This window comes from Microcebus murinus, chromosome 3, assembly GCF_040939455.1.
Source record: "Microcebus murinus isolate Inina chromosome 3, M.murinus_Inina_mat1.0, whole genome shotgun sequence".
Classification (NCBI taxonomy): domain Eukaryota; kingdom Metazoa; phylum Chordata; class Mammalia; order Primates; family Cheirogaleidae; genus Microcebus; species Microcebus murinus.
Window position 1 is genome coordinate 44,142,081 of NC_134106.1, and position 16,595 is coordinate 44,158,675.

At 35.3% G+C, this 16,595-nt stretch overlaps 1 protein-coding gene across 6 annotated transcripts in view; it reads right to left on the minus strand.

The window, feature by feature from the left end:
• Positions 1-1,729: 1,729 nt before the first annotated feature.
• ASB3 (ankyrin repeat and SOCS box containing 3) overlaps positions 1,730-16,595 on the minus strand; it is a 76,607-nt gene continuing 61,741 nt past the window's right edge. For 4 of the 6 annotated variants that reach the window (XM_012777796.3, XM_012777799.2, XM_012777798.3 and 1 more), the window contains 3 exons: positions 14,960-15,217; positions 10,809-10,942; positions 1,730-3,529 (listed from right to left, as the gene is read on the minus strand). In XM_012777796.3, the coding sequence (XP_012633250.2) occupies positions 3,324-3,529; positions 10,809-10,942; positions 14,960-15,217 (598 nt within the window). In that variant the 3' untranslated portion in view covers positions 1,730-3,323. The remainder of the gene's footprint in view (positions 3,530-10,808; positions 10,943-14,959; positions 15,218-16,595) is intronic. The other 2 variants (XM_012777797.3, XM_076000763.1) reach the window with 2 other exon arrangements.

Here is a 16,595-nt window from a genome sequence, read left to right on the forward strand (position 1 = left end):
AATACAAAAAAAAATGTGTTTATAAAACTATCATGATAGTCTGTAAGCCATTAAATATGGGCCATATTTACCTGAGTCAAAAGCACTGCCTTCTCCTAGAAGGAACATATCAGTGTAAACTGAAGAGATCCAACTTCAGCGCAGATACATCCACCCTCGGTTACCTTTCAAGTAACCACCCCAGGTCATACAGAGCCTTGAGCAATGACATCTCTTGGTTTGGGCTCTATCTACAGGTTAACCTTGACATCTCAGTTGTGTGTGACTGAGAAAGAGAGAAGGGAGGAGGCAAGTGTTCCAGTAAAGGAAATTAATTGTACCCAAGGTGCTAATATTATGTCCCTAGCTCAAAGGAAAAGCTTTAGAGATCACTTTGGCTTAGAGATCCTCTTCAAACTGAGTATATGAATGAAGCCAGTGTACTGAGCTTCCATTTGCTTCAATTCCATTTGAATTCATGAAATTGGAAGAAAGCTGTATGTAGTTTTTCTGGACATTCCCCTGGATGTTTAAATGTAAAACACCTCATCTTAAAATGGCCATATTACAGTTCTAGCACTTCACCAGCCCTTCAACCATTCCCCAACACTTAAAATAATTCCCCAATAGCATGAGGCATCTGCTGACAATAATTATCCTAAGAGCTCTTCTTCAAACAAATATTTTGATAACTAATCAGGGAATATAATTAAAGGAATATACTTCTCAGAATATAGAAAAGTATAAAGCAGAAGACAAACTTTTACATGAATTTTCCAACTTCTTTCTGTATCTCACCCTGATGAAAACTTGATGAATGAGTTCACTGTTCCAGAAAAGACATGAAGTTGTTTATAAATACTCTTTCTTCAGTTACTATTCATGATAGGTTTTGGAGGACCAACAAAATTATAGAATTTTAGGAGGTAAGCAATCAAAAGTACTCATCTGTCCTCCAAACAGCACCTCATACAATACTTGAAGATCTACACAACACTATTTTCAAACAGGTTTACAGTTGGACTTAGGTGGAAAGAGATCTACAGTAAGAGACGTCAACTGGTCATGTGACATAAATATGACAGCCTGTCAGTGAAGGACTGTCGCTGTCATAGGCTGTCATGGGACACAAAAGGAGTATCACTGATCTCTGGACAGTAGGGCCTTCAGAAAGCTGTAGATCAAGACACTTTGCATTTGGCAAAATGGGGAGAGAAATTAGTAAAAAGCATGTCCAAGTTACTGTTATGACATCTAACGGTCAGAGAAAGATATCCTATGACAAGAAAGATCAGCAGAAAACATACTTAAAGGAAAACATGGGATCAAGGAAGGCTGAATCTTGGTAACTGTTATTAAGCTGCTGCTTTGTGCCCTGCTCCAGTAGTATCATCACCATTGGAAAACTACTATATTAGGCTTCTTCATGAAGCTCACTGGGACTTTAAACTGAGAGTATCAAAGCACCATTACACATGTAGGGCAGGGCTTAAGATTCATACTAACTAGATATATCATTTTGATCAGTTATAACTGTAACTTACCTAGCCCTATATATTAATACTTTTAGATTACATTTATCACTGAGTCCTTGCTGTAAGTCATAAAAATCATAAATATTTTATTATAAAAGCTAGTCTAAAAGATATATATAATAAAGTAAAATCATATATCAATTTTAACTACCAAGCACTCTTAAATGTTTCTGAAATTTTGATTCTCAGATGTTCAAGAATAAGAACTCAATAAGTTATGGGTAATTGAATTTTTATTATATTTTGAACATGAACAAAACACAAAAAAGATACCCTCAAATTTAAACAATATGTACGCTTGGCTCTAATAAAAAACTAGTGTTATGTTAAAAATCAGAAATATACAGTTTGGAAAATAAAGATTATGACAACATTTTAAAAAATGGTACATGGTACATACTATTTTAGAATTTTCTACTAAATTTAATCATCAGAATTTCCATCTGGTTTTCCATGTCCCCCTTTATTCCTGCCTGTACACCCACATTCAAACTCTGTCCACCGCACAGGCAGCTCTAATCTTCAGTAAGAGCTGTTATCCCTGCCCTCATTCAGCCCACCTGCATCACTGCTTTCGTCATCAAAGCCAGACATGGCTGACCCACCCCTGTTTAGAGACATGGGATCTCAACAGGACACAAGACCAGCCTCCTTTGGCCCTATCTCTGGTTGATGGTGATAGTAATGCTCTCATAACCTTTCTCTCAAGGCCAGTCTCCACAGCCTCTTACCATAGCTCACTTGCTCCAGTGCTTAGTTCTTCCTGACTCTAGATTATGCAAGTGTAAAAACCCATGAGGTGGTGCCTCATTAACCTAGGATTCTGAGGTTTGTATGTCATGGGTTGTTTGATAACCTATGTAGATAATAACAAGGAAACATTATAACATTAATAGAACTGGCTGTTACTGCTTTGTAGGAACAAAGCTGCCTTCTGATCTTGGGGATGAATGGAGCCTGAGTGTTATATTGGGTGCTAAGTAACTCAGGAATATGCACCTTTATTTCTTTCAAGATGATGCCACAGAAATGTCCACTCAGTCTCCTGATTAAAATCCTAAATGTGGTAAAATGCTTATTTATCTAAAAACTGACCTTATTTTTTTTTTTCAATTGAGCAATGTTTTTGAGTTCAGGTCTGTTCTTGCCTTTGTGGGTTAGAAATGGACTATTTTTTAGCCAAAGAGTATAAAGAAAGTGGAGAGAAAAACCCTACAATATGACTGATTTTCTATATTCCTTTAAAAAAAATTTCCCCTGAGTTTACATACGAATATCAATTCTTCATAAAAGTGTCTGAATTAAGAGATGAGAATGAAATGTGATAAGACAGGAAAACTTGTTCATTTACAAACATAAGAGATATTCAACTCCAAGTAAAATAATAATAATAAGAGATTCAACAGCACAGTTACATACACTTTCAGTGAAGTTTCAGCACTCCATTCTGAGCTCCTAGCACCAGGTAAACACGAACCATAGGTAGAAATATGCCATGTTTAGCACAGAAGCAGCATCACAGTTCATTAGCAGATTATGGCCAGGTAAATAAATATTACAACATAAAATGTACTGGTGATGAAGCTGCAATAAAGTAACATAAGTGAGGTTTAATATATATATATATATATTTTTTTCTTTTTAACTGAGAAGCCCAGTTGTAAACATTCAAATTAAATTACTGTGCCCCCCACCTCCCCCAAATCCAACCACACAAACAAAAATCATCTTTTGGCTATAAAATCATGAATAATTTGTACTCTATGGCTCTTTTGTCTTGGTAGTTTTCAGAGAAAGAGATGAGCTGTGTTAAGGAGCTTCACTGCTTTCTCCATCTTGAATAGCTGCTAGTTCTGGAATCTCGTGCATCCTCAGAACCTCTGCATACAGTAAATAATTTTGTAGGCTCCTTGGAAGTGGTAACTGACGAATAAAACTGTCAGATCGTAGGTGTTCTGGTTTTAGACTGGACCGAATTTCCAAACGACAAAGATGGCTTAGGGATGGGATAGAGGCTGGAAAAACAAACAAAAAAAGCACGGTGAAAATTTTTCAACAGAAAGATACAACAGTACATTAAAGTAATGCCTTTTATTCTTTTTCCCATCTCTGTGTAATAAAAGAAAAGTGATATGTTGCTTAGAATTACTTTGAAAGAAGACTATTTTGAGCCAGGATGACCACAATAAACTTTATTTATTTATTCTTTTCTACAGTGTTCACTGGCTCCTTTCCCTCCAGTTGTTGGTCATATATTCGAAGTCAGTACCCCAGGGCCATAAACACTCAATGTTTAAATTCTAAATATCTGACAATCCCAGCTGGCACTTGCGAAATGGATGGACTAACTTCAGAAATGATGGAAGCTCACAGTAGCAAATGCTTCATCCCTTTTAGTCTGTTCCACTACAAATGGTTTCCACACCTAACACATCAAGTGAATTGATGTATAGCCTACAAGTTTTCCTGTTTTCGCCCATGACAGAATGAAATTTTAAAATTGGCACCCAGAGAAAGGGCTCATTTATTAAGTGCCTTCTATACCATATGCCCATGTACTTCACATATTATCTCTTTTTATCTTCATTAACCCTATGAGTTATGTTATCATATGAAAACAGAAGGTTACAAAGAGGTTTAAGAAACTTTCAAAAAGTCACAGAGCTAGCAAGTGGTAGAGAAAGGATTCAAACTCAGATCCACTTGACCCCAAAGCCTCTGGTGTGTATTTGCCAAAGCCAAGCAGCCAAAAGGTAGTTACCAATTAAAGGATAATCCACATGCACATAATTAAGAACCATATGACTGTAGTTTCATTTTCCAAGATGAAGAGTGTTAACTAAAGAGGTTAATGTCCATGAAAACTGAGAGTACTAAAACAGCTAGTGCTTTAATGTGAATCAAAGTTAAAGCCTTTTGTTAGTATAAGAAATCTTTTATAAATCCTTGTGAAATATAACAATGATTACCAGACTAGGATAAGAGCACTATCAACTACTATCAAGAGCACAGCTGATACCAGACCAGCTAGTCTGATGCCAAGTCTAGGGTTCTTTAAACTCCAATACCCATGGGGCCTGAGACAAATTAATTCTCTAACATCTTCAATATCTTCCAAACCACTGAAGTTAAATCACCTTAAATTTTAGTTTATTAATTTAAGTTTAGTTTATTTGCTCAAACACGTGTTTCAAAATGTCAAATAAGAAAACAAAAGTTACCTGATTTTGTGCATAAAACCTAAGTCTAAGAAAAGATAGGCATTTTCTTAAAGCATAAGTCACAGATTGGCTATTTAAATATTTAATAATAAGACTGCTGTATCTATAGTATACAGCACACTTATTTCCAAAGTGTTGTCATACCCATATCTTATTTAAATTTTACCCTTTTCTGTTAAAGGGGATGCAATGCCATTGTTCTCACTTGAAAGACAGGAAAACACAAGTAAAGGGTGCCCTGGAGGAATTAGCAGGCACACATATGGAGAACTTGCCTAAACTGAAAATGCCACAGTTTTCCAAAGGTGTGAGTAAGCTGACTATGTGCAACTATCAAGTATAAGGAAGCCCTCTCGCCCAGTAAGATCAGGAACAATAATTGGTCAGTTAATAGAAAGTCACCTTAGAGTAGATGACCAAAACCAGACATACTGTAAACATTCTAATTTAAAATGTGTACATGAACCACATCCATAATGTATCACCTATGGTTTGCAGTTTCACTTTCAAGTTACAGCATTGAATTTAAAGACATGTGAAGCAAGGAGAATGCATAATCCCTCCATATTTTTATAATTTTTTTCATTTCTTTCAGTTGTCTCTCCTATATTTAATCCAACATCCATTTCTGTTCAGTGCTCATCTTATCAAGTCTTTTTAAAGCAATCGATGTTGCTTCAATAGAAACAATGATTACCTTTTCACACTCATAATTCATTGGCTTACACAATTCGGAATTATTTAACTACAATAATATGAACAAATGTAATAAACATTTCAGAAGTAAACATAACTGCTTCCTGGTAAGCACACACCTCAGCTGGTAGGGACAAGTGTATGCTGGCTTTCTAGAAAGGAGCCTTTCACCTGCAAACATTGAGCATGCTGACAGGCACAGTCAGATGGGACTGATGGGGAAAATGACAAGAATGGTCAACCCAGTGTGTGTGTTAATGTAACACCGGTTAAGCGAATTTCTATGTATTTTCAGTTACAGTTTAACGTCTGTTAAATTGAATCTCTTCATTCTGCACATTCGTGTTAATCTGGATACTTATTACACACCCAGGAGGAAGATAAAGGGTGGCTGTGCAACCTGCAGGAATGCTGTTCACTCAGGGATAAGGGATCCTTAATGCTGCTCCAGCTTCTCTGACTGGACACACTATAGTGGCTTTAAACTCCCCTGGCTGACTGGCTGCCCCAAAGCCTCCTGCAGAGAACTCCTACCTTTAAAGCTTAATAAATCATTTGCTTACGTTGATATGTGTGTGGAAGTTTAACCACTGATGAACAAGCTAAATTGGACCAGCACACACATTTGTTAGGGGAAGCTTAAGTGATTTGTCCACTGCACATCAATAACATAGCTGTTGCTAACTAGATCTAAATGATTTGATTCCAAGTCTAGTGTTCTTTAAACTGTGATAAGCCCAAACTAATTCTCTAACATCTTCTAAACCCCTGAAACTATCATACGTTTCAGAAGATCTTTCCCTTTAATAATAAAAAAGAAAGGGTATAGTTACTTCAGATATTGGTTCAAATTTTAATTGCATAATTTTAGTATTCCTCCTGATAGCACAATAGATCACTGGTCTAATGAACAATTAGAGGTAAGAATTGTGTTCAACTGAACTGAAGGAATCTTTCATGTGTAGATTATTAACACAGACAATAATATGGCTGTCCGTGCCATTTTAGTTTAATATGCCAGTGAACATCAAGGGAATTTTATAACCATATATGCAATATTTCAAAGCACATAAAATTCCTATAAACATTTTAGTGATGCATAGTATTTCCAGATGTGTTGCCATTAGGCTGAAAGAAGATCAAGCCATGCCTTGAATTTATAATATGAAAAAGCCATAGAAGCTGTATGTAAAACATACTTTCATGAAAACTAGTTAAAATTAGATTTTAATTTGTTAAATAAATCTCGATGTTCCTGGACTATGGCACTGACTGTAGCCTAGAAAATAATATCTGAAACCATGCTACACTTTTAAGTCATTTTTCTGATCTGATCATTTTTATTTAGTATTTTCAATCCATACTATTGTCTAGAGATAATGTTACCTATAGATCATGTTACCTATAAATCTACTATCATAGAATAGAAGCAGCCTTTAACTTTTCATCTCTATATATAATTCTTCAATTTCGTTGAGTTTGTTATGTTATGTTATGTACTGGCAGAATAATCAAAATATAAGGCTATGTGTTATATAAGGTTTTATTAAAATCAAAAGCAGACACAATGATCAAAATAATCCCCATAATTCTTAATTCAATATGCTTATTAATACCTATTTTACTATAGCCCAAAACTACATCTATGTCATACACACCTACTATATTTTCCTTAACTATTCACCTCTAGCCTGCCCTCATGATAATGTTCAAATGATCTATCTGCCTAGACAATATTTCTCTGTTTCTTTACATTGCTTTTTCCATAACAAATGTATTCAATTGACTTCCAAGCCATCTACCACCATTTATATTTTCAATATTAACATATCGTCTTTCTAGTTGGCTTCCATTCTTTTGTTACAATTTTTCTTAATTTACTTGTATAGTAAATTATACTACTTTCCCACTGATTTCTCCTTTAGAGAAAAACAAAAAAACAACTACCAGAGGACTTTGAAAAATAACTAATACAAAGACTAAGGCATGAGGTCAAAACTTGAAGAATAATCAGAACAGCAGCAATGAATAGAATAAACAGAAAAAGCACCATCTAGTAATAAGGCCTGTGCAGTAGTTGAGGACCCACCATTAACTAGTTGTGTTAGCTTGAAAAAGTCATTTAAATACTCTGACCTTCAGGTTCCACCTCTATAAAAAAGCATAGTGCCCTCATCTATAAAATGGCATAATGACACCTTCTTCCATCAAAAGCTTGTTGATGAGGTTCAAATTAGAACACATTTGCGGCCAGGGGGTGGCTCACACCTGTAATCCTAGCACTCTGGGAGGCCAAGGTGGGTGGATTGCTTGAGGTCAGAAGTTTGAAACCAGCCTGAGCAAGAGCGAGACCCATCTCTACTATAAAAAGAAAGAAATTAATTGGCTAACATAGAAAATATTAGCCGGGCATGGTGGCGCATGCCTGTAGTCCCAACTACTCGGGAGGCTGAGGCAGTAGGATCGCTTGAGCCCAGGAGTTTGAGGTTGCTGTGAGCTAGGCTGATGCCATGGCACTCACTCTAGCCTGGGCAACAAAGTGAGACTCTGTCTCAAAAAAAAAGAACACATTTTATAAACTGTAAAACACCACATAAATCCTAGGCACTACTGAATCTAGTGATCTGTCAATGTTCAATTGCACATTCAATTAGTAAAAAGTCTTTCAGCACAGAACTCCAATGTATGTATCTTTATTTACATATAAATTACATGTATATTATTTGTATCATTATGGTATAAATATTATTTATACCATAAAATAATACAAAATTAAGAATATAAACTAAAATGAATAAGATATATATTTTAAATAACTTCATTCCTTCATTAAAGGTATAAAACCCCTTTAAATAAAAACAAAGTGACTGATTAAACTTTATTAATGTAATTCTTAGTGATTTGGCAATTCCAAGTGTTGGTGCTAGGTCCATTTTATTTTGATACTTGGGTTTTATAAAAGCTGATGTAGCTGAAAAAAATCTTACAAAAGCATGTGGATCTACATCGAAGAAGTACATTGTAGCTTAGCTGAACTAAATCAGGATTCTAGTCTATCCCATCTACCAATTATGAAACAGTTTTTATCAAAATTCATCTAGAAAATTTCTATTTGTCCTGGTATCAGTTTATAAGCTGATTAGAAAGTTTTACATTTTTATTAAATACATTCAAAACCCAGGGAAACTATTTCCAAGTATTTTAAGAATGACGATATAAGAGTTTTTCTAGGTATCACATAATGTTTTTGGCAAGAAAAATTCCATAACAATAAAAATATTTCCCAGTTTCACTTTTCAAAATGATCTTCACATAGCAAAAGTTTCTTTCAGAAACCATTACTTTCTCATTCAGTTAATATGTCATCTTTTGCTTAAATCAACACAATTTTTAGATAATATGTGCTAGGCTAAACATTAGAACTGATAGCTATTTATTGGCAAGGAAAAACGATCAAGAAAATTGGAACAGGCCGGGTGTGGTGGCTCACGCCTATAATCCTAGCACTATGGGAGGCTGAGGCAGGAGGATAGCTCTAAGTCAGGAGTTTGAAGCCAGCCTGAACAAGAGCAAGACCCCATCTCTACTATGGATAGTAAGAAATTAATTGGTCAACTAATATATATAGAAAAGATTAGCCGGGCATGGTGGCGCATGCCTGTAGTCCCAGTTACTCGGGAGGCTGAGGCAGGAGGATTGCTTGAGCCCAGGAGTTTGAGGTTGCTGTAAACTAGGCTGACGCCATGGCACTCACTCTAGCCCTGGCAACAAAGTGAGACTCTGTCTCAAAAAAAAAAAGGGAGTTGGATATATGGCACTGGAACCAAGAAAAGAGGTCTTGGCTAGAGAAACAGACCAGAAAAGCATTAGCTACCCTCAGAGGTTACCTCTGAGCTTACCTCTGAGCATTAATACCTCTGAGGAAGGTTTCTGCAAATCTCCAGCCAAAATAAAATCTCTTAAGAGATGATGATTATTACTCTACACAAGCTCTACCTAGTACCTGATTAAACAAGAAGCCCTTGATAGATTTCGTCTACTGCAGGGTAATATACTCATGCACAATTTTTACCTTCATCTGGACAAACTTGCCATATGTTAAGGTCTTCAGAGTAAACTCTCACATATCTTTACTAATTGATATGCTGCAATAATTTTCCCATTTGGCATATGTTCCCTCTTTTGACTCTTTGTTCCCAAATCCATTGTTCCATGTTCTATCTGTTCTGAATAGGTATTTGTTCTCTACTGCTGCAGATACATAATTAGTAAAAGAAGATGCAATTCTCAACATTAAGAATTACAGGCAGTGAGTTTTCCAACATTATCATTAAAGAAATTCTACACTAGAAGGCTCAGAGACTTCAAACAGATTACTTCTCTTCAACAGAAATCTCTCTAACAGTTTGAATACACCTCAGTTCAAGAGCATATTTTCCTGAATGTCTATTTTTGATTGAGAAAATTTACTTAAATGTAATTTTCCAAGAAATTAGAAGACATTTCTACATATGCATAAGTTCACTTGTTAAAAACCTATTCAAAATGTTTTATGAAGAATTACATTTCATGTAAAAATAGCAATGAAGAACAATTTTCCTAACTTACGACATATAATCTGGTTGACAAAATATAGTCAAAGGAAAATAATTCTAAATAATTAAATAGGAATACTTGGCATATATTATGTTTAGTTTAAACCTATTTCCTTATGTAAAATCTTCCCCCAGTGTGTGTTCTTTAATTTTTTCAATTAGCTTAAGAAATTTTTAATAAGTGAGGATAAGTTGAAAAAAAATTTTAGAACAGTCATTTAAAATATCCATCATATGAAACAAAAATATCAATCAATTCACAGAATCTTCACCCAGCTCACCTGCACAGTTATATCATACCAACAGACTGGCATATATATTCAATAAGGACAGGTATCAAGGATGGTAACATTTCCTTTTAAAGATAATAAAATATTACAGAGAGAACATAAATCCACTCACATTCCAAAGAGGAAAATTAAGTTTCACATTTTTCTGACTACAAACTAAATATTCAATAAGCAGATTTTTAGGATCCATATTTGTTTATATATAATAGTTATTAAAAATTAAAGGATATCATTAAATAAAAATATCAGTAAACATCTGCTTTTCTTTATGTGTTCCTTAGGCTAAACTTATAAAGTCAGATATAATTTTTATTGAAGGAAATTACTATCCCTCTCCCCCACAATCCTATCCTTTCCTTACAGAAGAAAATGCAAATTATGTACAACTTGACATGTGTTTTCCAATGAACCTTTTCATTTAAAATTACAACACAACTAGAGAAGCGAGAAAAGGAAAGTAGTGAAGTGTATTTAAAAATTATTCTTTCTTACCAATATGTTGTTGTACAGCCCAAGAGGAGTTTGAAGCACGAGTAGAGAGCATCTTTTCAACGGTTGGCGGAAGTCTCTTCCAATTAGTAAACTCCAAAGTGAAGATAAGGGTGTCACTGCTGACTGAGTCGATCCTATATTAGCAAGATATTAACATGTCATTAGATACAAAATATGCCAAGGGTTCATTCTGGAAACAAAATAATACATACTCGTTCTTACAAAATCTTAGTGAGGAAGGTAGACAAAACTGGGGCACAGAAGGTATTTATGTGACAGAACGCATGTTCATTCACAACAATGGATATGAATAATCATCTACCATTCAGTTCCCATTAACTGAATTGACTCTGTGTGTAGCTGTCCAAAAGATGACACAAGGAATTTCTTCTCTCAGAGAGAGTAGGAACTTTCCTTCCTATAGGAGACAGCACCAATATTACCAGTGGATCTGCCATCATCTCCTCCCAATTGGACCATCTTGCCAAATACAGATTGGCCATCCTTACAGACACATAATTTAATAACCCTAAAAGGCAAATACTCCCAGCTATTCCTAAACTGAGATACAAGAGAGATGGCTTATTTCTGCCCAACTCCCAGGGATGTACCGTTGTTCTCCTCTACGAACCTTCCCCATTATAGATTCAGCCCCAAAGGATAAAATTCATCTTTAAGGACTAAAAGAAGGGGTTCCAGACAAATAGTTCTTCCTCATTCATTCAAAATGTCATATTCCCTACCAACCCACCCAAGAGACTAATCCAGATTTTACAAGCACTTGAATTCTAATGGAGAAAGCTGTGGTTTAAGAAAAGTCCTGATAGTAGTAAATACTACCCCGACTACTTACAAACGTGTTTCCTGAATTCTTTTTTATTTTTGAAACAGAGTCTCACTTTGTTGCTCAAGCTAGAGTGAGTACCGTGGTGTCAGCCTAGCTCACAGCAACCTCAAATTCCTGGGCTCAAGCCATCCTTCTGCCTCAGCCTCTCGAGTAGCTGGGACTACAGGCATGCACCACCATGCCCGGCTAATTTTTTCTACATATATTAGCTGGCCAATTAATTTCTTTCTATTTATAGTAGAGACGGGGTCTCGCTCTTGCTCAGGCTGGTTTCGAACTCCTGACCTCAAGCAATCCGCCCGCCTCGGCCTTCCAGAGTGCTAGGATTACAGGTGTGAGCCGCCGCGCCCGGCCTGCCTGAATTATTTAAGCCCCAGCTCCTGCTCTCTAAAATGAGAGAATATTTAATACATAACCTGCCCATTGCAGGGGACCATTTGTAAAAATAATATAGCATAGTAAACATACTTTTAATATTATAAAATGTTATACAAATAATTGATATTACTAGTACTGATTTGAAAACTAAACAGTATTACATTTTAAAGAGGTATCAAAATATTACACACATAAAAGTTAGTCAAAGTTTAAAGAGAACTCTAAATCTTAACAAGATTACCCATCCCATACTCAATTAGATACCCCCCTACCATCACAATGTTTGGAGAAAAATAAAATTATTAGGGCCTCTGGTAATTACTACAAAAACAAAAATTCTTCTCAAGGTCACCTTTTTGGAGATCTTACTGAGCAACAAGAAAAGAAGGAAAAGAAATAGAAGGAAAGGGAATAAACTGAATAATACTCTAAACTTATCACCTCACAGACAACTTATTTCTGGTAATTCAAAGTATTCCTGAAATGACTGATTACAGATATGAAAATCATTTCCCAAATTCTTAATTCTCCAATATCCAAACATACAAGGAAGAACTTAAAGTGTAGCACAAATGCCTTGGTTAAACATTTTACTTCTCAGTCAGCTCTCAGTGAAATCACAATTTATCAGGAAATACTGAGAATAAATGAAATGATAAAATATATTCAAAGATAAACAATCTCCTTGACTTTCTAGGAGTCCCACACAAAAGGTTACTTGGTTCTGGTTCATTATTTCTTTTTTAATGGTTTCATTATTCTGCCTTAATGTGCTTTAGGTCTTACTGTGACCAAACACAAAGTCATTTTTATGCAGTTATCTGAACATACACATGAGAAGTAAATCTGTTTGCACAGTTTTAGTTAATATAATGGTGAGTTTATTTTACCAACACTGATAACGTCACTAAAAATGTATTGTTACTATATTACATTGACCATTACATTGTACAGAACAGTTTTACAATCATAAACGAGTGACAGTTAATCAACTAAATGCACAGATGACATTTATGTTCTATTATTCTCCTATTACATGGGGTCGGGGGGAGGAGAAGAGGACTTAATCTTGCATTTAAAGTTGAAAAATATTTCAACTTTTGTGGATTATACTATGACAGGCAATTATTCAACCAGATACATTTTTAAAACTAAGACAAGCAATACCTAGGAAAGACATTTATAATTTATATGACAAAGATTAAGCTATGGACTTACACGTGATATAAATAAGAAACAACCAAAATCCACTTTAACACCATATTGGAATTTTTATATGAGAATTTTTCTTGTAACAGCTCTTTGAATGTAAATTTGATCAAAGAAGGCAAAACATTTATCATATTCAGTGTAAACACTGGCTTTACCCATTCAATAAAAGATCAGTGAACAAAAATTTGACCATGTTAAGCATTTTCATTGCTAAAGTGAAAATTTCCATGGTATTTTTTCTAATGAATATAAAGTGACTAAAATGACTGCTTAAGAGTAAAATATATGCAATTGGCATTCTCAATTCAGAAAGCTGGAAGTTTTACAACTTACTTCAAAATAATTTGTACTTTACTAGTTCTTAACTTTTTTCTATTCCAACATATCCAATAAATACAGCACACATACAGTGCCTTATTACTATAAAAATTCTCAACTATTTACACCTAGAGGAGTTGGGAAGCTGTATCGGATCTGGGGAAAGGAGGGTGTATTTTACAAAGACTTCTAAGAGAATAAAGCTAAATAAATCCTGCTTCCTACCAAAGTCAAGTGGCCTGTCTAGTGGGGACCTTCTTGCTGTTACACTTTTTAAAAGTGTAAAAACATGCCAGCTCAGGTCCCTCTTCCTCTTCTTATAAAGCCACCAGTATCATCATTAGGGCCTGATGACCTTATTTAATCCTAATTACCTCCCAAAGGCTCCACCTCCAAATATCATAATGCATGAACTTTGAGATTAAGTTTCTAACACATGAAATTTGGGGGATACACTCAAACCACATTAGTAGGTGTTGGGCAGTTTTCTCAGTTTGGTGAAAACAATAAATGAATTAGAAACCAGAAAGGAGCTTTGAAGGTTTAAGGTACCAAGCAAGTCATATGGAGTCCAAGTTAATAGTTTTAGTAGAAGAACACAAGAAGTAAGGCTTAGAAGAAAGTGAGTGCCTTGGGGACAGGCACCACAGGGAGTGAGAGGTGAAGCACAGAAATAAATACTTCTAGATGTTTTATGGATATTCTATAAAATAACATGTTCTCTATTTTCCTAGAGACTTTCATTTTATTTTCTCATTTGACTTTAATTATCAGGCCAACAGAGGCCTCTCACTACTACAATTGCCTGTCTCAGGACAATAACAATTTTCGCAAAGACTGAAGGCTAGCAGAAATAGTCTTCCTCTGCTTGCCCAAGAAAAATCCCAACTCAACATTCATATAATCTCTCGCAGAGGGCTGTCCTTCTGAGAAACTTACCACAGAAAACAAGCTATATTCTCAGATATTTCAGAAATCAGTTCAATCAATTAAGGAAGACAAATTTCAAATAGACAAGCACAGGAGTATTCAATCTGGTTGGCTGAGGCATAGATAACGGAAATCTCCGAAGCAGCTACAACCATTCTTTCTTCTATCACAGGCATTTTAAGAGGAGCATGAGGGATGGCCAAAAGTAGAATACTCCTATCAGAAAAGTTTAATGGCATCAGTCCCCTCCTACCTCCCTTCAGTCACCTCTTACCTTTTCTAGGCCTCCGTGCTTAAACTCAACCTCACTATTAGCAGTCCCCAACTCCTTCACCCCAAGCCAACCATCACAGTCAAAACACACACACACACTCCTCTCAACACAATGATCTCAAGACATTGGGGAAAATGAAAGGTAGTATATGCACTTAAAAAGGGTAAAGCCCACTATGATAGGATTTCTTACCAAGAACTGCACAGTAGAGTCAGTGGGTCAAATCCAGCAACTAAGAGATGTGGCAACCATTCCTTATATTTTGTTTGTGCTTTGACTGCATGATTCATAAATTCAGATATATGGTTCCATGATGTCAATGGGCAACCTTTCTTCAAAAAGTAGCGAAATACTGAAAACTTCTCATACTTCAGGCAGTATGCCAAATGAAGTTCATTTAGCTGGGCTCCATATTTCAAAAGAATATTCACAATTCCAAAGAACTCACAGCTCCATCACAAAAAAATAAAAATTAAAAAAAGTTAGACTTTTACATAAAATACTCTTACAAATTGTTAATAGCAGTTACAGCTGGGGAATAAGAATAGCAGATGGAATAGTGGATGGTTTTTATACCTTTAGTATATTGAGATAGGGCTACAGTTTCCAACCCCCAGGCCACAGACCAGTACCCATCTACTGCCTGGTCCCTAACAGCCCTTAGAGCTCTGCTGCCCCCCACCGTCACCCCCTGTGTATCTTCCATGAAACTGGTCCCTGGTGCCAAAAAGGTTAGAGACCACTGGATTAGGGGACAGGAGAGGGAAACTTTTACTTTTTACACCTTCCTGCATGGTTTTAAATTTTCAACTGTGAATAAATATTATCCTTATAATTTAAAATATTCATCTTAAAGAAATATATAATTTTAAGATTATTATGGAATCTAAAAAATAAAATACACAAAAATTTTAGATAAAATAAATATAAAATGTTAAAACCACAGTCAAGTGAGACTATTTTCCCCTGAGGACTTATGTACAAAACTTGAAATCAAGGTTTTAAGCAGTTAAGACACTACATAGATAAAATATCATCTAACTCATGTATAGCTTTATAAATCTAATTCATTTGTTCTCCAATTTGTGCTTCTTTAGTTAAAAGATTAAACTATTCACTTTACTATTGTTTGTATAGCAATTAGAAAAGAAAAATCTATAATTCTATAATTTTTTTGCAAAAATTAATAATTTTGTTGCCTGTTTACCATCTTGCTATTTGTTCTTGATGAGAATTTTGCCATTACTCATATCACTGTTCTTGAAAACAACCCTGGATATATGCATTTTTTCCTCTGGCTGCTTTCAGATACACTAAAGCTGAGAAAATTTGTTGCCAACAGTTTTGCACTGCAAGAAATTCTAAAGGATATCCTTCTGAATGATGGTTCTAAACAGTTATCACCAATTTATTTCAACCACTTTGAACTCATTTAACTAGCCTCTCATTATTTTGCCTGCAGTTATTACTTGCTGAATCCGCTACTGAACAGACAAGCTGCACAGGAACTGTAGAACGTGCCTCAGTAAGTATGGAGGGCAACTGTGGGAAAAGCTCAAGACACTGCTGCATTACAAATGTGATACATGATTCTCAAGAAACCTGGCAATTTTACAGCCATGTGTTTTCACATGTGTAATTCGGGGACTATTTGAATTCTTCCCTCAAGCATTTGAAACATAATAGCCTAACCATGGATATTAACAGTGTAGCTCTTAAAGATTCAGTCCAGAATATACTTTTGCTATAGAATACAAGTACATGTATTGATATCCCTTAAAGGCAACCTCTTTGATTAATGCTACAAATAGTTTCCCTAGCCATTTTC